Source organism: Xenopus laevis, chromosome 8L (genome assembly GCF_017654675.1).
Source record: "Xenopus laevis strain J_2021 chromosome 8L, Xenopus_laevis_v10.1, whole genome shotgun sequence".
NCBI lineage: Eukaryota > Metazoa > Chordata > Amphibia > Anura > Pipidae > Xenopus > Xenopus laevis.
Window position 1 is genome coordinate 24,920,755 of NC_054385.1, and position 27,203 is coordinate 24,947,957.

Consider the following 27,203-nt stretch of genomic DNA (forward strand, 5'->3'; position numbering starts at 1 on the left):
GAGTGAAAACTCAAACTTTATTTTGAATAAGCCATCTTTTTCCTTTTACTGCACAATTGGAAGAGAAAGATCACTCCTCTGTACCTACCCCAGCCAGTTTTCTGCTAACAGAAACACTGGCCCCAGAGTATCAGGCTTTTGCCGATATTGGTCACTTCATCTCCCATACATTCACTGAATATCATACAAAAATTTTTTATACAATAATACCTGTGTGTGAATGGCAACCTCAACATGGTTTCCTTTTAATCTATGGAATTGGGTATGTTAGGGAAAGAAATACATTCCTAACAAGGAAACTTTAGACAACTTCAGAAAAATTAAGTGTTGCATATGTTTTCCCACCAGCAATTTACATGATTGCCCATTTGGAGGAGATTTATAGACTTATCTACTTAATATATAAAACACACAGATTAATGGCATGTTCTGTTCATATCACATATCAATTATTTTGATTCAGTATCCTAAGATTGGAGTGATGTAACTGAAAATAACAGGCCAGTCCAGAGATTGTTGTACATTTATTTTAAGCTTTCTGCTCAACAACTTTGTTACAGTGTAAAAAACAAAAAAGAAGAACTATGGCAGATGAATGGCAAATGAGTCCTGCCCATAGCTGTATAACACAACAAGCATATCGAATATATACCCATTATCCTGATCTTAAGATGTTAAACCTTTCCTGATGAAACAAATCAAACTTAAGACTTGCTGCTGCAAGAACACAGTTCCTATTATATAAAAATCAGCATAATATGGCAGGAATACAAGAACAATTCATCAGTAGCCCACACGCTGAAGTTCTCTAAATTCACACCAAGTGATCTGTTGTTTACTGACATGTCCATATGAGGAGCACAAAGACTATACCCTGTTGCTAGTCACAGGGTAAAGTGCTTTCCTTTCCATTCCCCCAATAATGCAATTACAGTGTAGGATATCAGAAAGGGCCAATATCTCTCACAGTGCCCTCATTGGGAAAATAAAAACACCAGCCTGCTAACCATGAACACATTCAGTGTCTCTCAAAAGAGATCTGAAGCTATAGATGATATAGGATTTCACTGCTACAGCTGGGAACTTCTTGAAAAGTTTAATTTAAAAAAAATTGTGCGTATCAGCTTCACCTAAAAATTGCTCATTTGTCTGCTATGTATGCTCTCATCCCTTTAGTAACAATTAAGGTCCATGTGTAGTAACACTCAATCCAGCAAAGGTCTCCCCATAGATGAACTCCATAGTAGCATGCTGCTCCTGTGCAATCAGTGTGCCCATGCAATGGAATGCAATTACTGGTAAAGAAATGTCTAAAAACTCTAAGAAAGCAAAAGGCTAAGCTCAGTGCAGAAAAGCTTGAATGGATCTTCATGCTGAATACAAATGGTTTCTAAAAAATAAATTCCTTTATCATTCCTTCCTAGTAGAGCCTGCTGAAGCTATTTGAATAAGTCAGTTGCAAGAATGATTTATGGATAGCTATGAAGAACAAAGCAGGTGTTGGTAGTGAAGGAGGCAGGTAGCACATGCTTAGATATTTCACACTTCTATGTTGGCATGTTGTCCTTCAGATTACCGAGTACAGAGGCAGGAATGCTAGCAAACATGGTGGAAGACTAAAACGAGTATCCCAAATAGCATGGCCTTTACACCAAGCTGCGTGCACTAGACAAAGGCAGAAAGCAACATATTGCAGGTCACTGCTATGTAAGGCAGTGTGGGGCAAGCCAATGGAACACTGAAGTGGTTACAACTACGCAAGTACACAATGATCTCTCTCTCTGTTCAATAGAGAACATTAGCATTTAGAGTTAGTAACATTAAGCAAAGAGTTTTTGACTGCAAGGAGAAAGTACCTTGAAATAAAATTTGACATTAATACACCCTGCTGTGCAGTTTATTTTATCTACACAAGCACTGAGCAAAATCCTCAACTTGTGTATTTTCTAGTACATTGGCAGTTTTATCTCACAGAAGTGGCACATTTGATGAAAGGGCTTCAGGGTGCATTCATACTCCTCAACCTTTGCAGAGCCTGGCGCCCAAAGTCTCACTGCAATCTCCCTTGTCCATTAGCGGATGTGGGCCATCTCTTCCAAGAAAGGAGTTTTCATGCAGCCTGTGCAGAGCTGATCCATCCACAGCGGCGCTTCATGCTGCAGAGGGGTGCGGCGGGGGAAGAAAGTGTAGCTTAGGTCATAGTTTAGGAGGCAGCTAATAGAGGCCATGTAAAGATCTGAAAAACGGCAGAGACGGCGGGAAAAGTAGGTGGGGTTATGGCAGGTCCGGAAAATACTACCAAACTGGGGGTTGAAGAGATTCTTGGTTACAGCCCTGAAACAAAATAATAATGTCAAAGCAAGAAAGATCCCAGCCTCCCATTATGTGCTCTAATACATCATCATGATAAATATACATTACTTTATTATGCTTACATATACTTTACTACAAAGTCATAGCAATTAATATCAAGAATAAATAGTTAATTGTTCATGTCTTTTTTTGTTATTGTTCCAACGTCTCGTAGAAAGTAGAACAGCTGTATGCACCGCAGTTGAATTAAACGACTTGAAACATTCTGAATTCCACAATTCAGTTTGATTCATGTCATGAACAGTATGTTATTCCAGCATAAAAGCACACTGTGAAGAAGATGAGCCAAAGCACATTCATTCTCCCATAGGAAATCTGCATTACATTCTAAAAACTAACCTCAGCAAGTCTTAGGTCATAATTACATCAAAAATGTGTCATAAAAAAGTGCCTGTGACCATGCAAAAAAACTGTACCTTAGCTCATGTCTCTCCTTCATCCAGTCCTGCAGTACCAGCTGAGACTCTGGGTCCCGGAAATTCTGCAATGTACAGAACAAGGCATGAATTAACTTTGGGGTGAAACCATTTGTATGCTTGACACTTTATGAATGGTAATGGTAGATGTAAAGTGCATGATAGGTATGTATGGACTTTGATGCCTAAGGAGAGGATTTCTTGTTAAGAAACCCAGCTGGCAGATTTTTGCTGCATACTGAAAGTGAGCTATCCCCTGTAACTGGCGGCTTTCCTTGTGAACATTTAGTCAGACCATGCAGAGCAATTTGGCCGGCCCAGACCCGCTCCCTGCTTGAAATTGTCACCTTTGCCCCCAACCTCCCTCTCCTGCCACGGTTGCAGAAAGAAAAAAGGTACGGGGGGGGGGGGGATTTGAAGGCAGGCTGCATCAGGTGCGGGGGGGGGGGGGGGTCCAGAGGGGGCTTTGCCCCAGTCCAACCCTGTGTAAACCTATAAAATGTGCATTGTGCCTACTATCAAGTTGTTAATATATGACAAAAGTAAGAGTAACTCACAGTACCCCAAACACCACCTGTAGTCAGAGAACCCCACAGTTGAATTTGGAGTATACTCGAATTGAAAATTTAAAAAACCTCCTTTAATAAATGTGCCTCCCCATGTATATGGGTTATGGATGCTTTTGAAGACCCAATTAAAATGCTAATACAACTAGACAAAAGACAAGAGACAGGAGTAAAAAAAAATAAAAAAATGTAATGACGCAAAAACAAGGATTTAAAAATTATACAAACCTGCATTCGCTCCAAGAGGCCAGTCAACGCCTGCAGCCAAGTCAGCGACTGGGAATACTGTTCTGTGTTAACAATCTTGGTTTCAGTCTCTAGTTCCGGCACTATAGCCCCTGTCCTCCAACCATGACGCAGCATAAGGTCCTAGAGGGAAGCAAATTATTTAGTAAACTGTGAATGCATTTCAAGGAGTGCTTTACCCTAATTTTACAAAAGGTTTTCCTGAATTATACATCATTTTCTCCTGGCCCCCTGAAAAAAGTAAAATGTGGGTTGCACTGTACTTTGTGGGTTTGAACTTACCGCAAGGTCACTATACAAATGGTCTCCAAAATAAAGCACCTTAGACCCACGCCAGCCTGTTAAGCGAATGAAGTCAAACAAGTTACCCTAAGAAAAGAAGTAAACAGTATATAAATTAGTCTATGCTTCGAAAACACAAAATAGTATATACAGGTATTTAAAATGCATCATCATCATAATGTTATTATTCTGTCAAAATGGCCCTCTCTGTATTGATACAAAACTTTGAATCTGAGGCCTCGGGGGGGGGGGGTGCTGACATATCAACCGACACGGACATGCCGGCTGATTTAAACAAAGCTTTTGTTCAGCCGGTCTGCATGGAAATCACGTAGCCCTGGCTTGTAATGGTGGGAATGCTTAGATTGCTGGTCACAGGGTGGAAAGTCAGTGACAAAGCTTTCAGTGTAGAATTAAATGGTATGTAGTGATGGATGTGCAAAAGCAAAAATATTTAACCTGCCAAACCTGTCTGACAAGCTGTCACTCAAAACAGAAAGCAAGTCTGGTCTGTCTGATTAGAAGCAGCTAAACAACCCGAGGGGATATAATCTTTAGCAAAAAAGAGTAACCTAGGAAATAGTAATAATGGTAAATATTTTCTAGGCATGGTTACAAATGTCTAAATTAAATATGCCAAATAACAAAAAACGCACTGTATGACATAGCATTAATTAATTTAAAAAAAATGATTTTAGTTTAGCAATAGAGCATTTAGACTTTACTGACTTGTAATGATGCTATCCTATAAAGATCTACTGGTCTTCTGTTACCATTCTATGGAGATGCAATCTAACGCAAACCTTATTTTTTACATTATTTCTATAATATGAATAAGAGCAGGCAACCAGGACTTAAAGGGGGTGGTTCACCTTTAAGTTAACTATTAGTATGTAACAGAATGGCCAATTCTAAGCAACTTTTCAATTGGCCTTCATTATTTTATTTTATTTTTTTAATAGCTTTTGAATTATTTGCCACCTTCTTCTGACTCTTTCCAGGTGTTAAATCACCCATCTATAAAGCATATGCTCTGTAAGGCTACACATTAATTGTTATTGCTACTTTTTTATTACTAATCTTTCTGTTCAGGCCCTTTCCTATTCCAGTCTCTTAAATTAATGCATGGTTGCTAGAGTCAATTTGACCCTAGCACCAAATTGCTGAAATGGCAAACTGGAGAACTGCTGAATTAAAAGCTAAATAACTCGAAAATCAAAAATAATTAAAAATGAAAACCAATTGCAAATTGACTCAGAATCACTGTCTATATCATAATATGAGTTAACTTAAAGGTGACCAACCCCTTTAATCCAAATGAAAGTGCCCTGATCGAGAACTACAGATCTACAGGTATTTTTTAGGTACATTTTTTTTGTATTGACTGGGTTTAAAAGGATTCTTTAAGCATCCAAGTTCCCCATACTAGCACAGAAGTAAAACAAAAAAACTGTATATTCTAAAAATACAAATGCTTTGCGATAGTGTTCCCTGAAACATTTACCTGCACTAGTGTTCCCTGAAACATTTACTTGCATTTCAGACATTACTGAGAAAAATATAGAAAAAAAACTAGGAGCAAAAACGCCTAAAAATAGTCTTGGAGCTAATCCAGCAAGCTTGTAGACAGTTTGAACACATGAGAATGTGCAAGTACAGTGTGGCCTAGTGCAAAAAACAATCTGCAGCCTCTCCAATTTGCCTCAAAAGGGTAAAAAGAAAAACATTTCTGATTTCAAAAAGTCAACTGCATCAGTGCCTGGAACAACTTTATAGTGAGAACAGCTAAAGGGCTACAGGTCAGACACTAAAAAAAAACAAAAAAACATTTGTTCTACTTTACATCTGTTTTCTATTTTAAGAAGTACTTATGGAAGCTTCCAGGAACATGGCTAAATCACATTCACAGCGATACATTTTTATTTGTGTTGCAGTGTTCCTCAAAGTCATTACTTCCTTTATAGATGAATAGCTCTAGGGAACGGAATTCTTCGCCCTAGGCCTGCTTGCATTATTCATCTCGCAGACATCCCTTTTGAGGATTTGCGTCACAAATAAAACATTGCCTGAAATAATGTAATTCCTGTATTACAGGGGGGGGGGGTGCGCTGGATGGAATCCAAGTCTCAGCAGTTGCCTAAGCCTAAAGAAAACACATGACATCCTGCAAGCTTGCAAAAAATACTTCTACAATTAGTTGGAGGGACACGTATACTCAAGCAAAGATGTCTCTGCTGTTTGAAGATGGTGAAAAAAGCCAAGGAGGGTTAATTCCCCTCCCTAGTCTTAACAATGAAAGCATAAATTCAGACTTGTATAATTGTTCTCTTGTACGCACTACCACACCTAATGTCTGATTTCAGACACATAAAATATGCCAAAAATGGAACCCCATGAGACATACTGAAAACAAAGTGATTAAAAAAAACTGTGCAGTGGAAAGCATGGGATGAAAAAGTAGAAGAAAATTCCCAGAACTTAATCTATAGCCGATCTAGTACAACAGGTTGTTGGTCAAAAGTGAATACGAAAAATTAACTTCCCAATAATATGTCATGTGCCAGACAAACCTAAAACAGAATTTTAAACCAATCTTTTTCCACTCTCGTTAAAGGGAATATACCTTTTTTTGATACAAGTTCAATCAGTTGGGCTTATGTAGAAAAAGTACATGAACACTATCTGATCTTTCAGAAATATATATATTTTTTTACGCCAAACATACCTGATTCCACATACTGAAAGAAACTCCAAAACGCTATTCCCCAAGACCCCTTATGTTCACAGTATAATGCTACCCCCTCCCTCGCCTTGTTCCATTGTATAATGATAAAGGTAAAAGTTGAAGTCCCAGAATTTACTTTAACTTTCAGGATAATGTAGAATACCAATTCTTAGCAATAGCTTCAGCTGGTCTTCATTTTGTATAGGTTTTTTTTTAATTTGCCTTCTTCTGGCTCTTTCTAGTTTACTAATGGGGGGGGGGTCACTGACCCCGGCAGCCAAACAACTATATACAACAATTGTATTACTTTTTTTAAAAATGAGTTTTCTTTCTATTCAGGCCCTTTCCTATTCATATTCCAGTCTCTCGGGCCTCTCTTGCTAACAACAAACTGGAGAGCTGATAAAATAAAAATGAAGAATCGTATCACTTTCTACATTAAACTAAAGTTAAACAACTCTTTAAGTCCTTCTGCTTTCTGTAGTAGGTGGTGCCCAGGTTCTGAAAAAGCAGAAACCTTCAAATCCCAGAATACACCCATTCACTATGGAATAAGGTGAGGGTGGGGTTGCATTACACTCTAGGAAGCAGGGAACTGGCAAAAACACATACAAACTATCATGGTTTCCTTTCAACCTGTGGAATCAGGTATGTCAGTAAATATAAAATACATTTATATTTGCTGCTTTTCAGCTACAGAAACTCCGTTATAGATAGGTGTATTGTTCGTTATGCTTAGCAGTGTGTAAGTGTGTACCTGTTTGTACACCTGTCCCTTCTCCAAACTTGTAATCTTATCCCATTTTAAGTCTCCATTCGCATCCAACTGGCGGAAAGGCCTACATAGGAACAAGAACAATGTACCGTTTATTATTACAGGGAAAAAAAGTAAATGAGTTGAATTTGCTTAAAATGGAATCCATGGGAGATGGCCTTGCTTAATCTCTTAGCCTGTTCTGTAACCTAATTATAACATAAAGCCTATCTCACACAGGAATTATTCTCCAGCATTTTTCACTACCATCTTCTCCTTCCTACCCTGCCCTCACCTGTCCTGAAGTAAGATTTTCAGTCTGTGTGCATGCACATTACTAAACTTCTGCAAATAGAGCTGTATTGTGCATGTGCCAAGAGCCTTATTGAAAATAACACATTTTACCAAATTTTGCTTCACAACAAAAAGTTTCTTGCAGACCCCATTCCAAACACACTGTATTATGCTTAGGGCAAAGGCACACAATATGTAGGGTCCACTGCTCCCAGCCTGAGAGAGAGAAGCGGATCTTGCTTTGTGCTCCAGCTTTATCCACATGAACTGTTTCCACTTGCTTGCAGTCACAAACAAGGGTCAGCCCAGAAATGTCTCAATTCGTTTTTTATTGGGCTAACCTCTGCACCATTGCGTGTGACTGCAGGCTAAGAGCAGTGGAGCCTGTGCTCAGTGTGCCCTTGCCCTTAGGGTTCTGACACTGGATCAAGCAGAATACACTTCCCACTGTGTTAAAACAAACTCACTTGATACAATCATTGAAGAAGTGGGGTTTATCTGCCTGGACAATGACAACGTCAAAGAAATCCCTCCAGTCCTTGCCAACCATGTATTTCATCCCCTTGTCCCTGTGGGTAGGGCAAAAATAAGTATGTTACCTCTGAATGAAGGCTGTTTGGAAGTGAATATTAGGCATCAGGAGTCACACAGCATTTCAGGTTTAACTTACACAAAGCTAAAGGGACTGTTGGTGATAAGGAAAAGCTTTTTGCCTTGACTGGCCAGGCGGTGCAAGACTGCATATGTTTCATCTCCTCTTAAAATATACTTTTCTAAAAAGAGAAGAAAAAAAAGAAAGTCATGAAAACATCAATGTGTGCCAAAAGGTGGGTATTGCTTGGCAAGATTGGGGATTCCCTGAGCAGCCATCACAAATATGGACTTCGACACGTTATATCATGATGAATAAAAGCTTCTTTATTTATTGACAATTATAAATAACATGTCCGCTATTGACTCCTTCCTCAGAGTATAGCATTTTTTACACAATACACAACTTTATAGCTATTCACAATTACAGACAATTTACTTAAAGGGTTATTCCCTAATTTCATATTTCCATACTTTTATTGTTATATAAAACCAAATAACAGCTATAAACAATGATATAGCAACGTATGTTTTTTTTTCCCCATTTACTTTTATTCTCTCTACAGAGGTTCTCCACATTGTATTTAGTTCAATGAAGACTTCAAATCATGGAAAGACCCGTTATCCAGAAAACCCAGGTCCAGAGAATTCTGGATAAAAGGTCTCATACTTGTACAAAAGATCGGCTTATGTTCAAAGGTTTTTTGTTTTAATTGTATCCTGAATTATAACCCTCTAAGAAGCAAAGCTGATACACCGTGCTTACATAAATACAGGTATTATAATCAGAATGTTTTCGATGGCTGTTTGCCTGCTCTGTTAAGCTACTTGCTCCAGCGTGGACATGCAACAGTGCCAAGTACAAGCTGTGCCAGCCTTTATCTTAGAGGAATGCTGAGAAGTGTAGCCTTTTGCACAGATGGATTTGAGACCTAGTGAATGACGCGCACCCTCAAGGCTAAGAAATGACCCTTATAATAAGGCACAGGATAAACCTTCTTTATGCAAATATGTTCATATGATTCTCAATAGGAGTATTGTTAAAAGGTCTTCAATTCCATCCCCCATATAAACATTGTGGCTTTCAAGCAACACCGCAAGAGCAGTTGGCAGCCTGCAGATTACATCCAGAACAGATTTTGTTTAATACACAAACGCACACTCGCTTGGCAAAAATATACGCCACGTCTTTAGTTTATGAGTGTTACTGAAAATAATCAGCTAGAGCCTTGGCTTTAAGCGTTCCAGGGTCACTCACCAAGATCCTGCATGATCCATTTGTACATGAAGCCCTTTATATGTACGTCTCGGATTGCATCCTGCAAATACAAAGTCAAATAAGTTAAAATTCTGAAATTTCATTAAAGGCAACACAGATTTCTTTTATTATACGGAGTATCGGTAGCTTTGATATTTCTTTAAAGAAATAGTAACTTTGCGGCAAGAGGAGAACATTTATCCACAAAACAAACATGGCAGAGTGACCTTTCGCTTAATTAGATGTGTGTGCCACAAGTGGGACACGAGCCAGTTTTGGACTTAAGGGAATTATTGTGACTGCAAAACATCCTGCAAATTGGTATTAAAAGACAGAACAAGTCCAAAACAATTTGTTTTGACAGTGCTTGTACACCAATTAATCTTATTTAAGCAGGAAAAAATAGTAAACCAACTGAAAACATGCATGCAAAACAGTTTATAGCTTGCTTTAAAGGGGAAATCAACCTGACATTTGTTTTCCTGAATTTGAAAAATTGAGAATTCTATTGAAATCATTGGTCATATTTCAGAAATAATGTGCGTCACATCCCTGCAAGATGCTATTTAGATAACCACACCAACCTTCTTATAGGAGATGCATGTCTTAAAAAGTCCAAAACTGGCTCGTGTCCCACTTGTGGCACACACATGTCCTGGCAGGGTACACCTTCAGTTACTTATCCTGTAGGTATCAATCACATTGTCTGCAGTGCAATTTTGTTACATATGTTGTTACTCATTTTATATAGAGACTGTATAGGTACAAGACCTGTTATCCAGAATGCTCGGGGCCTGGGGTTTTTTGTATAATAGATCATTCCATAATTTGGATCTTCATACCTTAAGTCTATTAGAAAATCATGCAAACATTAAATAAACCCAATGATAGGTTTGCCTCTAAGGATTAATTTTATCTTAGTTTGGATCAAGTACAGGTATGGCACCCGTTATCCAGAATGTTAGGGTCTGGGGTTTTCTGGATAAAGGATCTTTCTGTAATTTGAATCTTCATACCTTAAAGGAACAGTAACAACAAAAAATTAAAGTGTTTTAAAGGAAAAGCAGTGTCCTGCACTGGCAAAACTGGTGTGTTTTCTTGAGAAAAACAACTATAGCTTATATAAACAAGCTGGGGCAGCCATTCATGTACAGGATACACAGTAGATAACAGAAGTTCTGAAGAATCCCATTGTATACTACAGCGATTATCTGTTATCTGCTGTGTATCCTGTGCCTTTTCTCCTTTTCAGCTTTGAATGGCTGCAACCATGGATACACAGCAGCTTGCTAATATAAACTATAATTGTGTTTTAAGCAAACACACAGTTTTACCAGTGCAGCACAGCAGTACATTATTATATATATAACAATAGGCTGGTTTGCCTCCAATAAGGATTAATGATATCTTAGTTTGGATCAAGTACAGGTATGGGACTTGCTATCCAGAATGCTCTGGACCTGGAGTTTTCCAGATAATGGAATTTTCCCTAATTTAGAGCTCCATACTTTATCTACTAAATAATTTAAACATGAATTAAACCTAATAGGTATTGATTTTATTATTATAGAGAAAGAAAATGATTACTAAAAATTATGGAGTCTAAGGAAGCTTTCTGGATAACGGATCCCACACCTGTACAAGGTACGGTTTTATTACTACAGAGAAAAAGGAAATAATTTTAAAAAATTTAGGATAAAATGGAGTCTATGGGAGATGGCTTTCCTGTAATTTGGAGTTTTCTGAAGAACGGATCCCATACTTGCACCACTAAATATGCCCCCTGCATTGGCATAAATGTGCTATTACCCATTTTTTCTGTACCACTCAACCTGGTACATATCAAAATTAGAAACCACAGCAATAAACTGGCCACACAGAGTTATACATATCTACTTTGCAACTGCAGCAGTATCCTTCACAGGCAGAGGGCAAGGATTATTTAATGCAAATGTAGCACTACTATGTCATTATTGCTAAAGAAAGAATGTGATGCACAGGAATAGCATGAAATCAAATTAGAAGAAAGAGATTCACCATTTATAATAGAGTTCTAGGGGGCTAAATAGATATTTTAAGGGTGGCGGCAGACGTGGCTACTCGGGGAGATTATTCGGGTGACTAATCTCCCCTAAATGCCTTCCCACAGGCTAGAATGTAAATCGCCGACGGGAAGGCACTCGGAACAGTTCGTTCTCTGAAGTTGCCTCACGAGTAATCTTCGGGCGACTTGGAAAGTTGAAACAATCCAAATGCCACCCCGTCGGCTAGAATGCTAAAGGTCTTTAGGGGAGATTAATTGCCGAAGAAGAGGTTATTTTTTTTGCTGGGCGACTAACCTCCCCCAGTACCCTCATATGCCACCACCCTTAAGAATAACAATTTTGCAGAGATAAACAGCTAATCTTAACACAAACTGTGAAGGTAAGAAGCAAAGGTAATTGTGCATTACCCACAGTCCATCTGCACATTTGACCCGATTATTAACGCTGCATTACTGTCATTGCAGAGTTTTGTTCCTTATTATTAATATTTCTATTATCTGTTTATCTATCTATCTATCCATCTATATATATATATATATATATATATATATATCTCTCTCTATCTCTAGATCTATCTCTAGCTATCTAGATCTATCTATATCTCTATATATCTTATATAGATATATATCTATCTCGGACTCCTTTACACAGCACAAAGAGGTTGCACATCATGCATCTAAGTCCTTGCCCCAATGGAGCTTACGATACAAGGAACATATCACATTCACACACAGTAGGGTCAAGTGTGGGAGAAACCGAACTACCTTGGAGGAAACCCACACAGACGCAGGGAAAACATTCAAACTCCTTTCAGATAGTGCCCAAGCTGTAACCAAACTGACACGCAGAAGTAGTACACATTAAAGGGCACCTGTCATCCCCTATATTGTTTCCCCCAACCAGAGTGTGGGCTCTATCAGCCTGCACCTCCGGTGGGGGAAAACATTTTGTGGGTGACAGGTGCCCTTTAAGCCACTGTGATTGATGCAACCCTTGCCCTTTCCCAACATATGTCTCTAAACAAAGTTCTTTCATGTCCAAGATGTTTCCTGTTTGCAGAATACTTGCATTTCTCTAAACAGTTTGTTTAATCCCTGCCAAAGCCCAGACAGTCTCAGTATGAGAAGCTTCTCATAAAGGGGGAAGACTTGAAAAAAAGATCATTTTACAAAGAAGTACTTATGAACTAAGTGTCAGCAAAGGGTATTCAAAGCTTTAGCTGTTTATCTGCATGATGCCAGGGTGTTTCTAAAATTTGGAAGGTAATTAATTAATGTACTGGACTCTGTATAACAATATATGAAATCCTGTAGTCTCACATGTACTCGGCTGGTTAGGGAGTAATCTGTAAACAAACTGCTCCTTTGGTACATACATTGCAATAAAAACACAATTAGCCCCTGACCCCAGAAAGGTGCAGCACTGTTATTCCCCTATAACATTTCCCCTCCCTTTATTGTTTTCGGACTGCTTTAGGGCTGCTGTGAGAATTCAGGGCAGATTTATGAGATGTCCACAACAGGTGTGCTGACTGTGTAACCAAATATCCCTACATACTACCCATAAAGAGGTGAGAAGAGGGTCAGAGGTCTTAAGAGTAAATGCTTCTGCTAATGCCTTTAAAGGCAAAAGAAACATACAAAGCAAACAAAAAGCAAGGGAAACTCAGGCAGGGCACTCTTACTCTAGGAAGGCATTTAGTCCTTTCCCTGTAGCAGGATACTTTGGAATGTAATGGTCCTGCATCGGGTTGGGTAACATTTAGGGCAAAAAGACACGCTCAGATTCGGGAGATCAGTCGCCCAGGGAAATATCTCCTCTTCTACGGGCGACTAATCTCCCCAAAATGCATTCCCACAGACTAGAATGTAAATCGTTGGCGAAATGGCACTCGTTGCTTTGTTTTCCGCAGTCACCCGAAGTTGCGTCGCAAGGAAGGCGGCGGGAGGCAGTTCAGGGAGATAAATCGCCTCTTCTTCAGGGCAACTAATCTCCGGGCGACTAAATCTCCCCGAATCTAAGCGTGTCTCTGCCCTTAGGTTGCAGGTAGGATTTACAGATGCTGGCAAGAGTGTGGATAAACACATTTTGTTTTTTAAAATGTTCCTGTTTTTTTCACCATGCCCACTTCTGATCAGGTCACTTCCAGTTTTGCAGTGACAACACTTCCGGTTTAATAATGGGCTGAGGGTTGGGTTGCAGATAAGACATTTGCAGGTCAGGTTGGATAGTGGGTGCAAATGAGGGTTGTGGGTTCAGGTGTGGGTCAGGGTTTCAAGTATTGTACTTGCACAGAACTGTACAGTGGTTGTTCACCTTTGAGTCAACTTTTAGTATGATGTACAGAGTGATATTCCAAGCCAATTTGCAGTTGGTTTTCATTTTTTTATTATTTGTGGTTTTCGAGTTATTTAGATTATTATTCAGCAGCAGTTTCAGCAATCTGGTTGCTAGGGTCCAAATGACCATAGCAACCACACATGGATTTGAATAAGAGACTGGAATATGAACAGGAGAGGGCCTGAATAGAAAGATGAGTAATAAAAAGTAGCAATAACCATACATTTCTAGCCTTACAGCATTTGTTTTTAGATGGGTGACCCTCATTTGAAAGCTGAAGCAGGAGTCAGAAGAAGAAGGCAAATAAATAAATTATAAAAATAAATAAATAAAACAAAAGAATAATGAGGGCAAACTGAAATGTTGCTTAGAACATACTAACATTTAGTTTAAAAGTGAAGCTATGGAAAATAGGGAATATTCTCTGGCACACAGAGCATTTTCTGGCTGCGTTTTTGCCAAAACCTACCTTCCCTGCTTGCTCACTCACTGTCCAAACATGTCACGTGAAGCACCTTTTATTAGGTACATAACCAGATATCATTGACTCATATGAACACGAAATAGATTTGCCTAAAGCAGTTATTGCAGTACATCCTCTGTGATACACTCCAGTAGTCTAATCTTATTTTTCTATTACAGCAAAATACACACAGATACAGGGAACATAGTACAGTTTTCAAATAGCAATACATTTCTTAGGGTTCAAGCACACGGGCAGATTCGGGGATATTTAGTCGCCTGGCAACTAATCGCCTCTTCTACGGGGCGACAATCTCCCAAAACTGCTTTCCCTGTCTGCTATAATGACAAAACGCCAGCGCCAATGCACACGCGGCGTTTCGATTTCAGAAGTCGCCTGATGTGAAGTCAAAGCGCCGCAAGTGCATTAGTACTGGCGTTTTGGCATTATAGTAGGCGGCACGCAGTTTGGGGAGATTGTCACCCCGCAAAAGAGGTGATTAGTCGTCAGGCGACTAAATCTCCCCGAATCTGCCCGTGTGCATCAACCCTTAGGCTTTCATGCTTTCTGCCCTTTTATACATAAATGTTTTCCTCTACAAAGGATTACAGAATTGAATATAGTAATCTGTATTAATCATGTCTTTGAAAATAGCTAATGAGGCTATTTTTTTTTTTTTTTTAAGAAATTTGACATGACATGGGGCACGGAACAATTTAAAGAAAAATGTCACATGTAGAATTCTTAAGTAACCTTAATCACCTGCCAGCAAATGCAATAGGCAGATTGTTTCCCATACTTCAATGTGGAAAGCATTTTGAAAGCCATAGCTGTGATTGCATACACCGTTACAGCAAGGTTAAAAAGAAAGAAGAAGACCAAAGTCCACCAAGTCCTCCAAATAATCCACAGTGTACAGACACTTATACACTGACATATATTATATATACAAATACAGTACCTACCTATACAAATATTGTCATCACAATAGCCTTGAATATTATGCCACTCTTATAGGCATTAATAAAATCTGCCACATCACTCAGCAGGACATTCCACAACCTTGCTGCCCTCATTGTGAACCAATGTCGGACTGGGACACCAGAGGCCCACCTAAAAACCATAGACCAGGGGCCCACCATAAAGCCTTAGATCAGGGGACCACTCTCAGTACTAATATTCTTCATCTCCTCAATCAACCTCTATTCTCCTAGTCTGTTTTCTTTATACTATAATCTATTATTCCAGCTATTTAGCCTCTGTTCTCCTAGAAATAGGAAATGGCCATGAAATAGGCCAAAAGTTTAGCAGCATGAGGGCCCACTGACACCTGGGCCCACCGGGAGTTTTCCTGGTATCCCGGTGGGCAAGTCCGACACTGACGTGAACAAACATCTACACTGCTTCGAATAAAAGTTTACTTCCTACAATGCCTACCTCAAGGTATTAATAAACATGTTAAAAAGAAAATGGACCACTGACAGAGCCCTGCTGTGCTCCACTAACAACACTGGTACAATTAGAAAATGTTCCACCACTTTTTGTATTCCTGAATTTATTCATTAACCTTCTGTGTGGTACTGCATCAAATGCTTTAGCAAAGTCTAAGTAGATTACATCCACAGACACCCCAGAGTTTAGGTTCCTGTCCACCTCCAGCGTTGGACAGGAGGCCCATTTCTGCCACAGGCCCCCCACCTCCCCCTCCTCTGTGACAATCCCCCTAAAGGCCCCCAGCCACGACTCCCCTCCAGGCCCCATGCGTAAATGTGCTGTACTTGCAGTAGCAACCAGGGGAACACGCAATCATGGAGCAGCGTGGGCTGTAGGTGGGTGCAGGTCTGGGTCGGCAGGGCCCACCAGGTTTCTACTTGGTGCCCCACCGGCCCAGTCCGACCCTGCTCACCTCCTCATAAAAAAAGCAATTAAATTAGTCAGGCAAGATCTATTAAGCAAAAAACCATGCTGGCACAAACTCTTAGTACCGTGGTTTGCAGTTTTTTTAAGTTTCTTATCCCTTAATACCCCTTCCAAAAGCTTTCCTACCATTGATGTCTAGTCTATAGTTTTCAGACTGAAAATGGAATCCCTTTTTTGAATAGTGGCACCAAATTAGAAATTCGTCAATCTCTCTGCACCAATGTAGACCTCAAACAAACCTGAAAAATGAATTAAGAGATTTGGCAATCACTGAGCTAAGCTCATTTGGTACCCCGGGATGAATTCTGGTCCTGGAACCTTGTTAACCATTTCATGGTCTAGTCTCTTTTTAAATTTAAATTTCCTACTGAATCACCTATCCATCCATAATGTTAAACTGCACAGACTGTCAAAGCCCAGATCAGACTGTAACTCATTGGGCAGCTCCTCTGGTTTGATAAGAACTGAAAGGCATTTACTTAAATAAATAAGGAAAGAATGTAAAGATTAGGCCTGGATTGTTCCCTTTTCATATGTATACACGCTAATTAACACCTTTATCTCCTTATCAACATGATATTTAATTTATGCACACGTATAACATAAACACCATTTGGTTTACTTTACTTGTTTTGTATAACTAGCCCCTAAATAACAAATCTGTGTTTAGAATACACTGCAAATATATCCATTTAAGGCCAAAGGCACACATGGCATTTTGTTGATAGAAAAATCACGCAATAATACTTTTTACGCATTTGTTACATGATTCAGCTGGCAGGGAACAGACAAAGGAAATTGCATCAATGACTCATGCAGAATAAAGGGACATTATAAATATACAAGTTTTTAAAAATTAAACATGTATGGGATCGAGACCTTGAGCATTCCAGATTATGGATCTTTCCGTAATTTGGATCTTTATACCATAAATCTACTAGAAAATCATGTAATTATCAAATAAACCCAATAGGCTGGTTTTGCTTAAAATAAGGATTAATTATATCTCAGTTTGGATCAAGTACAAGGTACTGTTTTATTATTACAGAGAAAAGGGAATTGTTTAAATTTAAAGATTTCTATTATTTGGATAAAATGGAGATTGGGCTGGACTGGGACTGGGCTCAGGATAACGGATTCAATATCTTTACACACGTGATTTATTTCCTGACCAAAAACAGTGGCTCTCCCAAAACTCAGATATCATTCATTCTAATGTTGCTGCTTAGCAAAAAAACATGCAATTATTTTGTTATTTATAACAAAATCTGGTCAGTAGAGGACTTAATTTCAGAACAATAGGCCAGTGAAATTACCATAGAAGAGCAACAAAGGGTGATCACATGATATGGATAATCACGAATATAAAAACACTGTTAAAAAGAACAATATACTGGAACCTTGTAAATTTTGTAATGAAATGTTGGAGTTTAGATTTTTGAAAGCTCCATTTTTAATGAGACCATCATCTTGGTCTGACCTTATAAGCAGCTTTCAAGAACAGTAACTTAGTGGATAATGTTCAGCTCTGCCCCGGGTGATGGCTTAAACAGACATGCTGGCAGACTGAAATGCTGACCCCAGCAGCTGCACTGAGAGGTCAACAGGAGCCAGTGTAATGGCAATGAATGAGACGTGTGAACACAAGCATACTTGTGCATCTGGGAGAATAACAGGGCCAACAACAGGGCCAATAAATAAGCAGACTTGTGTTCATGCTGCAACCACTGTCGTAGCATCTTAATCCCCAAAACATCTGTTGGAAGAATTCCATGAGCAAGCAAGATCTGGCACCAATTAACTTTACTTAAGATATGCAAGGCAGTTTTATGTTAACATGTGCTTTTCCAACAAATCCCATCTGAACCACCTCTACCCAACACATACACCATCAATAGAATCCCTTCATTATCAACCTGATCCTATTGGCAGAGCTGTAGAATACGACTTTCCTAAAACTTGTTACCCATATTGCAGATCAGTTCGGGAAGAAGGCATTACAAACCACAAACATCAATGTAACATACAGTATCAATCAATGCTCACTGGCAAAAAAGATTGTAGAATAACAGAAGAGAATTTGCTGTTCAAGATTCCGTTTTCAATCAGTGAATCATACTATATGCCTATAGAATATTGACCATGTTGACTGAAAGGCCTAATGCCACAAGTACTTTGTAATGAATGTAGCTCACCAAGGCAATTAACAGCCACTTGCGTCACTGAAGGCAAACATCCCAGGTTACTTGCTTAATATAGATACTGCAATAACAGAGCCCTCCAGCAGCTATAGGCATTATTATTAGCACAAGAGACACATGCAAGTCAAACCTTCCTTATCTTAGAAGTTAAAGGGGTAGTTCACCTTTAAGTTAACTTTAGTATGCTATAGAATGGTTAATTCTAAGCAAATTTTCAATTGGCCTACCTTTAATACTTTTTTTATATTGTTTTTGAATTATTATTTGCCTTCTTCTATCCAGCTTTCAAATGGGGGTCATTGATGCCATCTAAAAAATAAATGCATCTATCTATTCAGGTCCTTTCTTATTCATATTTCAGTCGCTTATTCAAATCAATGCATGGTTGCTAGGGTAATGTGGACCATACCAACCTTATTACTGAAATTTCTGGATGAAATAGAGAGCTGCTGGCTAAATAAAAAACACAAATAAAAAATGAAAAACAATTGCAAATTGTCTCAGAATATCACTCTCCACATCATACTAAAAGTGAATTTAAAGGAACAGCTCAGTGTAAAATTAAAAACTGGCTAAATAGATAGGCTGTGCAAAATAAAAAATATTTCTAATATAGTTTATTAGGCAAAAATATAAGTAGTGTTCTGGCTGTTGTTAGACATCCAGTCACTCCAGCCTTTATACATTACATCTTTTCCTAACTATATTAGAAACATTTTTTTTTTGCACAGCCTATCTATTTAGCAGGTTTTTATTTTTACACTGAACAATTCCTTTAAAGATGAACAACCCCCCTTTAAGCTGTAGATTTTTGTTTACATGTTAATTAGCTAGCTGCTGTTACATTGTTTCAGAGTCAGAGCCACCAGGACAGTCCCATTAAATGGACATACTCCTCATACAGTTTCTGCTTTTCCTGGTCATGGTTAACTTTGTAAACAAGATTAAACACAGCTATGTTGATTTTTGGAGCACTTTGTATTACACAATGTATAATAAATTCACTGGTTTGGAAGTGGCAGATTTAGCATAGAACCTGCAGTTTACAGATTTAATTTATGTGCTCTGCACTAAAACAGCCTTTGATGCACAATCATTATCTTACTTTGGAGATCTAAGGGCAGAGGCACACAGAGCATAGGCACCTTACCACCTTTTCTCCGCTACAAGGAGTGAAGCCGAGTGGGGATCTGCCCAGAAATGCTTGCTTTTGCATTTTCGGGGGAAGATGCCTACTCAGCCCTGCTACATGTAGCCGAACAGAGGCGGTGAGGTAAAAACGGAGCGGATCTGCTTCTATCAGCCTGCAAAAAATACACAGGCTGAAAGCAGTGAAGCCTACGTCTCTCTGTGCCTCTGCCCTTATGAGCTTGTAAATTCCACACAGGGGCATCAGTTGGTCACCACTGCAACTAAAATTTCCAAGTATCATGTTTTCCGCCTCTCCTATCCCCTCTTATTCCTGCTTTATTAAAAAAAAAAAAAAACACAGAGCAAGAGAGAACAAGAGAATAGTGGCGTGCAAGAAAAAAAAAAAAAAAACACATCTGTGGAGTCTGTTCCAGCACACAGTTGAGCTTGAGTGTTTTTGGCACAATCTGTTCTAGGTGAGAGGTACAGCTACCCATACAAGCACAAGGCATAGAGGGTGGGGGGCTCTGCAAACACAAAATACTCTCAGCTTCCTGAAAAACATTGTGTCATGGATCTACTGTGCTGAGCTACTTATAAAAAAACAGAAGTCAATGTAACAAAACCTCAAACACTTTCTTTCACCTCATGCGAGTGCAGCTTTTTCATTGCCGATACTCAGAACAGGGATTTTTCTGAGTTTCTGAGTGTTGTCACCTACCAACACTCAGATGAACAAATGGGGAAATGCTGGATCACAGTTTCTTACTGGGAAAAATTCTCTTTTTTTATTTGAACTCATTCAACTGGTTTTACTGCATGTAGAATAGGTGCATAAAAACACTTTCTGGACTTCCATAAGTAAGTATATATTTTCAGCCAGATATCTGTTGGGGAAGCCCATTGGAGGGCTCTACAAACGAGCCAATAAGCTTCTGATTCAGCTTTGGGCGACTAATCTCCCCAAACTGCCTTCCCGGCGGCTAGAATGTAAATCGCCGGCGGGATGGCACTCGGAACGCTTCGTTCAGAAGGCAGTTCGGTATATTAGTCGCACAAAGAAAAAATGATTTGTTGCTGGACGACTAATCTCCTTAAATAGCAGTGTGTGTCTCTGCCCTTATAGTTCAAGATTTTGCCTGTGTGCCATTAGCCTTAAGCTCCCCATAGACGTGACGATACTTCTTGCCGAACGACCAATTTTAGGGAAGCCCGACCAATCCTTCGAAATGATCGTGCGGTTAGTGGTATTCGAACGATCGTACATCTTACGATTTTTCGGCTCTGTCGTGAAATTGATCGGCCAGGTCAAAAAATCTTTGTCTGTCCCGGTCAAAAAATCTTTGTCTGTCCCAGTGCAATCTATCTTGTTTGCAGGGTCAAGCAGGCAGCTCCCCTTTGTTTTCCTGGCAAATTGATCTTTTTAGTTGATGGTAAATTCATACGATCGTACGATCGTTCTGAGAAGATCGTGGTCTCACGATCAGGATCTGATCTTTTAAAAATCTCAACATCTATGGCCAGCTTTAGATTTCAAGCTCCTCCAGGGCAAGGACTGATTTGAATAACAAACAATGTGTTAAAAGCCTTGCATAAACATAGCAGTACTATATAAATAAAGGTTGATAATAGTAAATGCCTTTGATGACAAGGCTGGTTTAATCTTTGTTTATCTTCTGCACATATGGTAGTCACACATTTGATAATATGTACAGGCTACTTTACTTGCGAGATTTCTAAATAAGCCCAGTGCTTCTGTATTTTCAAACTAGTTCTTCCACTGGTGCAGATACAGTTTCTCCAATGGTGCTGACAAGCCAGCTTTTTACATTGGTGTGACACTAGCCTAAAGGGAACCATACATGGACAGACCCTTAAGATATCCCACCATTATGCCCAGAAACCAAATAAATCAATATGCACGATGCAGCAAAACACATGGATGGCCATCGGATTATTTAGTCTAACAAGATGCACATCTGGCATGTATCTGCTGACTTTATGGTTCTGTAGCTGAAAATGGTAGTTTAGACAGATCAACTTAAACTATAAGTCAAACCACCGTCCCTCACTGATGTGACACGTCTACATACTAGTCCTCTTCTACATAAGAAACCAGTTACCCACATAAAGTAACTAATGCAAACAGGGCAAGTTATAGACAAATAAAGATACCTCTTTGGCAACACATACACCAGGCTCATTTTTATCAGGCACCAATTAACATAACAGTGGAGTGCAAGAGGACATCTGCAAAGATTTAAGGACCATGCAAACCATTTAATTTAAAATTAGCTGGAGCAAAATGAAAATGGAGTTTTGAAATTCTAATGCTGCCATTCATATACCCTGACAGTCATAAACTGAATCCCACCTGGCAGCACAGCTGAGTTTCTGAATTCATATACACTGGAATAAAAATTGCCAGGCCAGCCGCCAGACTATCAGTTTAGTTCTCTCTGCTCATCATTTCACCAAAACAAACCTAGAGATTTTTGCAAGCAAAAAATGATTAACCATTCTTAGAATCTGTATGTGTACAGTCAACTTCAGTAGCAAAGAGCAGACAATACAATGTGACAGTGGACAGACTGAGAATGCCACAGATCACAGGGACTTACTGTGACATCTTTGTACAGGTGAATGGGGTCATAATCAATATCATTTGTCAGAAAAAAATCATTGGCAACAGCCAGCAGCGTCATTTCAGGCAATGAGAAGATGTCCATAAATTGCTTGACTGCAGGACCCTGTTGGGAAAAAAAACTGTTTAGTCAGAGAGATGACTGAAGATACAGAAACAAGAAATCTGATTAAACCTCGGGTGTGCTTGCTTTGAAGTGGTCAAGAAACAGGCTTCAAAATGACATTGATATAAACATTAAATGCTGATGCATTCAGAAATGTATTAAGCCTTACTGCAGAAAAATCAATGCAGCTAAATAATCTTGTCTAGTTTAAAGGGATAGACTTAACCAGAAATATATCACTATCTATGTAAACCTGCCAACTGCTAATCATTCCTTGCAAATGTGACTGCCTTATTCTGCCCTACAAACCTATCCTGAAGTCACTCACAGCTTCCAGCACAGAGGCCTTGTGGTAATGTTGGTTGTGGGGAGGCGCAGTTTACATTTGTATTCCAGACCATTAAGCCCACATCTTTCCCCCCAAAGCCTGTCACTTGCAAAACCCTACTGCTTAAACTGCTTCGGTTACTGGCACAGGTTAGCAACCATGGGCTAAAGGGGAGATTAATATTTGAATAGTTAGAAATTCCAATTAAAATCTGGAACAAGTCGCAATCCCTGTAAATGAAACACAGTGCTAAACTGGAGGTGGTATAAGGCAGAGGCTTAATTTATAACATAGGGAAAGCATGCCAGGCTGGCTGCAACATGACATAATGGTATGTAACTCATATACTGATCACTTATATGTGTATATCAGAGGGTAGAATCCCTAAAGCATGCATGGCAAAGTGCCCATCATGCTGGGTAATATCAGACAACAATGCTCCAGGAGCAAATTGAGATCCATCCATAAACAAACCTCAGGATGGTTTTTCATGGAACGGACATCACAGTAAGAACAGAGTTAGTTCAGGGATGTCAAAGTGATGATCCTCCATTTGTTCAACTAAAACTTTCATATACATATACATATATATATATATATATATATATATATATATATATATATATATATATATATATATATATATATATATATATATATATATATATATATATATATATATATATATATATATATATATATATATATATATATAAATATATAAATCTCTCATCTATGTGTGTGGGGGGGGGATTTCCCGTTTTGATCAGATCAGATACACAGACAAGCATGTGCATGGGTTTATCAGTTGATCAGGAAGCAATCAAAAAACTTCTACTACCTAGTTATTATGGCCAACAGGTAGGATTACTTAATTATTGTAGTTTGGCCATGTACATGTTTGCCCAAATTTTGTCAACAATGTGTGACAACTATAAGATTACCATATAAATTTGGGGTGATCCCATGATGCAGTAACCATGATTTTTTCGAAGCAGGGAGATAAAACTCCATAAAGTTATCAAGGCACATGTGTAAAATGGATTGGATACCTGATAGACTACTACCATCAGCCCCCTAGTCAAGCCAAAATGCGTGCCTCAGAAAAGCACACAGTGCACAGTGGGACCTTACCTTGCCATAGAACCCGCTGACCTGGTGAAGTGGTATGTGGTGTGTTCCCTGGTAGAGATCCATCACCTCCTCATCTGGGACCGGCTTCAGGCCCCTAGCATTTGGAGAGGCAGGAAGATCAGAAAATGGTTATTGCTTAGATGAACATTTAGGCAAACACACCACTCTAAATACCTTGCAGGGGATTAACCCTTTGCACAGTTGTTTTTCTGAAGCATTGTGTATTTTTGTAATTGGCCAGCCGATGAGAGGGAAATGTAATTTTTCTTTATGTATGGGGATATCCATTAGCATTTAAATTTTCCTTTTGCATTAACTGCTTGAGGGACAGCCTTTTGAATGGAAAAAAATACCTCTTAAAGTGGCCATACACGGGCAGATTAAAGCTGTTGATTGTTGTCCTTTAGACCGATATGGCAGCTTATCTGCCCTTGTGTGGGGGCTTCCGACGGGTCCCCCTAATCGATATAGAGGCTAAAGATCAGGGAGATATCGATCCAGGACCGCATCGACTAGTTGATGCGGTCCTGCAACCCCTCTGCGGCCATTTGTATCATTGTAATCTGATCATTTGGCCTCTGGGCTGAAAATTTGGATTAATCAACATTTCGCCCTGCCATTAGTGGGCATATCGGGATAAGATCTGCTCATTTGGCAACCTCGCCAAAATAGGGGATCTAATAGTGTATGGCCACCTTATGAGCTAAAGCCCAAGACATTGGGAATGGATAGTTACATAGTTAGTTACATAGTTAAATTTGGTTGAAAAAAAGACAAAGTCCATCAAGTTCAACCCTTCCAAATGAAAAACCAGCATCCATACACACATCCCTCCATACTTTCACATAAATTATATATACCAATATCTATACCAACTATAGAATTTAGATGGATTTATTTACCTTTTATATGTGTCTATAACTTCACCACTCACTTAGAATGTAAGCCCCATAAGTCAGGGTCACCCTCTCTCATGTCTTTAAGCACGTGACAATTAATATAAATTATATTTAAATAAGTTATTGCACTGACAACTGTATTATGAAATGTAAAGCATTGCACATAAAAGTAGGGATATCCATGTATGTACAAACTAAACATCAAGATCACTAAAATAATTACAACATCCTCTCACACAATAATAGTAATAATGTATATTTTAGAAAATGTTACTGCCAGTCTCTCTGGGCTTTCAATATAAAAAAATATGTCCCCTGCACTGCTAAAGTCTAATTGTACTCATTAAACAAGCTTAGAAAGAAACAAAAATAAACGTGTTGTCCAACTTGTGGGTCTACAATTGTTACATTTCCAGATCCCATTCCGAAGCTTTAAGCCAAAAGACGATGGTAGGAGTAGTTTTTAAGGAGCTTAAGATGAACAGCTGTGGCATAACATCTAGCTGCAGCCAACACCTAGCCCCTACTAAATGCCCTATAGTTTAGTATTGTAAACAAAATTTAGGGAAGAGATATTTTACCCACAAACTTACCTGTATGCAGTGCCTAGCTCTATGTAGTGATAAGCATCGATCTTCATTAACAGACCCTAAATGAAGCAAAGAGTAACAGAATTGCTTCAACTGTAAACTAAAAAACTCATAGCATAGTAAAAAATGTGCATATAACCACTTGGATAATAAATATATATTATTATTTAAATATATAGAAGATTTGGACGAATCGTTGACAAAGGATTTGGCCAAATCTTAAAATACTGGATTTGGTGCATTGTTAGTCAAAAATGTAGCGAGTGTTCAGACATTTTTTGTCCTCCTTGGCTCAAAATAAGGTTTAAAATATATGAACATGCTAAATCAAGATTCACTGTGATATTTTGTTACCTTGTTAATATCATAATGCAGGCCTCTCACTGCAAAGTTAGGTAGGTATTCATACTTGCGGATTGCATCTGGATACTAAGGAATAAGATAAAAACAGGATTACTTCGTGCAATTTTGCAGAACACAGTGCTAAAGTCAGTTTTAAAGCCAACCATATACATACAGATAATGTTACCTTATAGGAGAAGGAATACCCTTTTCTACTTGGGGTGCCAAAAGTTAGGCACCCCAAGCGACTACTTTTAGTTCAGCTTTTCACTCTAAATGCGCATGTGCAGCCGCGAGAACACCGAAGAAGCAGGAAGAGGATCGCTCCGTAGTGCTAGGGCCTGTGTGGTTTTATGCTGATAGGAGCACTGGCCCGGGGTGTCGGGTAAGTAAAAGTAGTCACTTGGAGGTGCCTAACTTTTGGCACCCCAAGTATAAAATGGTATTCCTTCTCCTTTATACTATGTTCAGTCATTTCTGCAACTAAACAGATTTAAATAATTTCACGTCCTTTGTTTGTATGACAATATCTGTATGTGCATGGTCAATCCTGAGATAAAAAAATTATCTTTGCAGAACATGACATCCTAAAAGAAAATACATTTGCCATAAACTTGAACTCACACAGGCTTAACATCAAGGAGAAAGTACAGTCTAATTATTACAGAGAAATGGCAAATGAGTCAGAAATAAAAAACTGTTTCAAAGGAACACTATGGGGAAAAATGGCGTTCCTGTATTACTGTACTCTATCAATGTAAGCAACTTCAGGACAAGAATATTAGCTGTGTTTTTATTGGTAACCAACTGCCTATCATCACCATGATCATTGCCAAGTGTCAACTGGAGTGGTGTAAACGTTGGTGCCATTGGATGATGGAGCAGTGGAAACATCCTCAATGCTGAATAGCACTTCTCCATCTGGCAGCTGACATTCAAATCTGGGTTTGACAGAACACAGCTGCCTGAATGAATTATGCCTGCTGGTGAAGAAATAATTGTCCAGTGCGTTTTTTTCACCTCAGCCTTACAGAGAACATACTTAGTGCCTCACTAATGCTAAATAGAAGTCAATCCCAGCAACAGCAACTAGTTGAAAGCCTTTGCAAGAAGATGTATAGAGGCTGATATAGCAACAAAGATACAAACTTCATATTAGCCATACTATATAATGTGTATAATCTATATATACACATTATAATGTGTATAATATACAATGTGTATAATGTATATATACATATATTATATTTCATTGCAAAACTAAATAAGTGGGGTTTATTCAACCTTTCGGCTCTAAAGCTGGCCATAGATATAAAGATCTTTAAAATATCTTTTCTTTATCGTGAGACCATGATTATCTCACGATCACGATTATATTGTTTAAATGTACGATGTGTCCATCAACTAAAAAGACCATTTCAGTCGATACTGCCAGCAAAACTGAAGGGTAGCTGCCTGCTTGACCGTGCAGACATAGATAGATTGCAATAATAAATATTTTTTAACCTGGCCGATCAATTTTCTGACATATGTCTGACGAAAATCGTAAGATGTG

At 38.8% G+C, this 27,203-nt stretch overlaps 1 protein-coding gene across 1 annotated transcript in view; it reads right to left on the bottom strand.

Annotated features, from left to right (window-relative positions):
- Nucleotides 1-511: 511 nt before the first annotated feature.
- The window catches only part of nt5dc2.L (5'-nucleotidase domain containing 2 b), a 39,657-nt gene continuing 12,965 nt past the window's right edge, over nt 512-27,203 (bottom strand). The window contains exons 3-14 of the mRNA NM_001086851.1: nt 25,661-25,735; nt 25,310-25,365; nt 23,818-23,911; nt 22,227-22,355; nt 9,506-9,566; nt 8,327-8,429; nt 8,124-8,225; nt 7,366-7,447; nt 3,884-3,970; nt 3,584-3,724; nt 2,790-2,854; nt 512-2,334 (exon numbers count right to left, since the gene is read on the bottom strand). Coding sequence (NP_001080320.2) covers nt 2,073-2,334; nt 2,790-2,854; nt 3,584-3,724; nt 3,884-3,970; nt 7,366-7,447; nt 8,124-8,225; nt 8,327-8,429; nt 9,506-9,566; nt 22,227-22,355; nt 23,818-23,911; nt 25,310-25,365; nt 25,661-25,735 — 1,257 coding nt within the window. The 3' untranslated portion in view covers nt 512-2,072. The remainder of the gene's footprint in view (nt 2,335-2,789; nt 2,855-3,583; nt 3,725-3,883; nt 3,971-7,365; nt 7,448-8,123; nt 8,226-8,326; nt 8,430-9,505; nt 9,567-22,226; nt 22,356-23,817; nt 23,912-25,309; nt 25,366-25,660; nt 25,736-27,203) is intronic.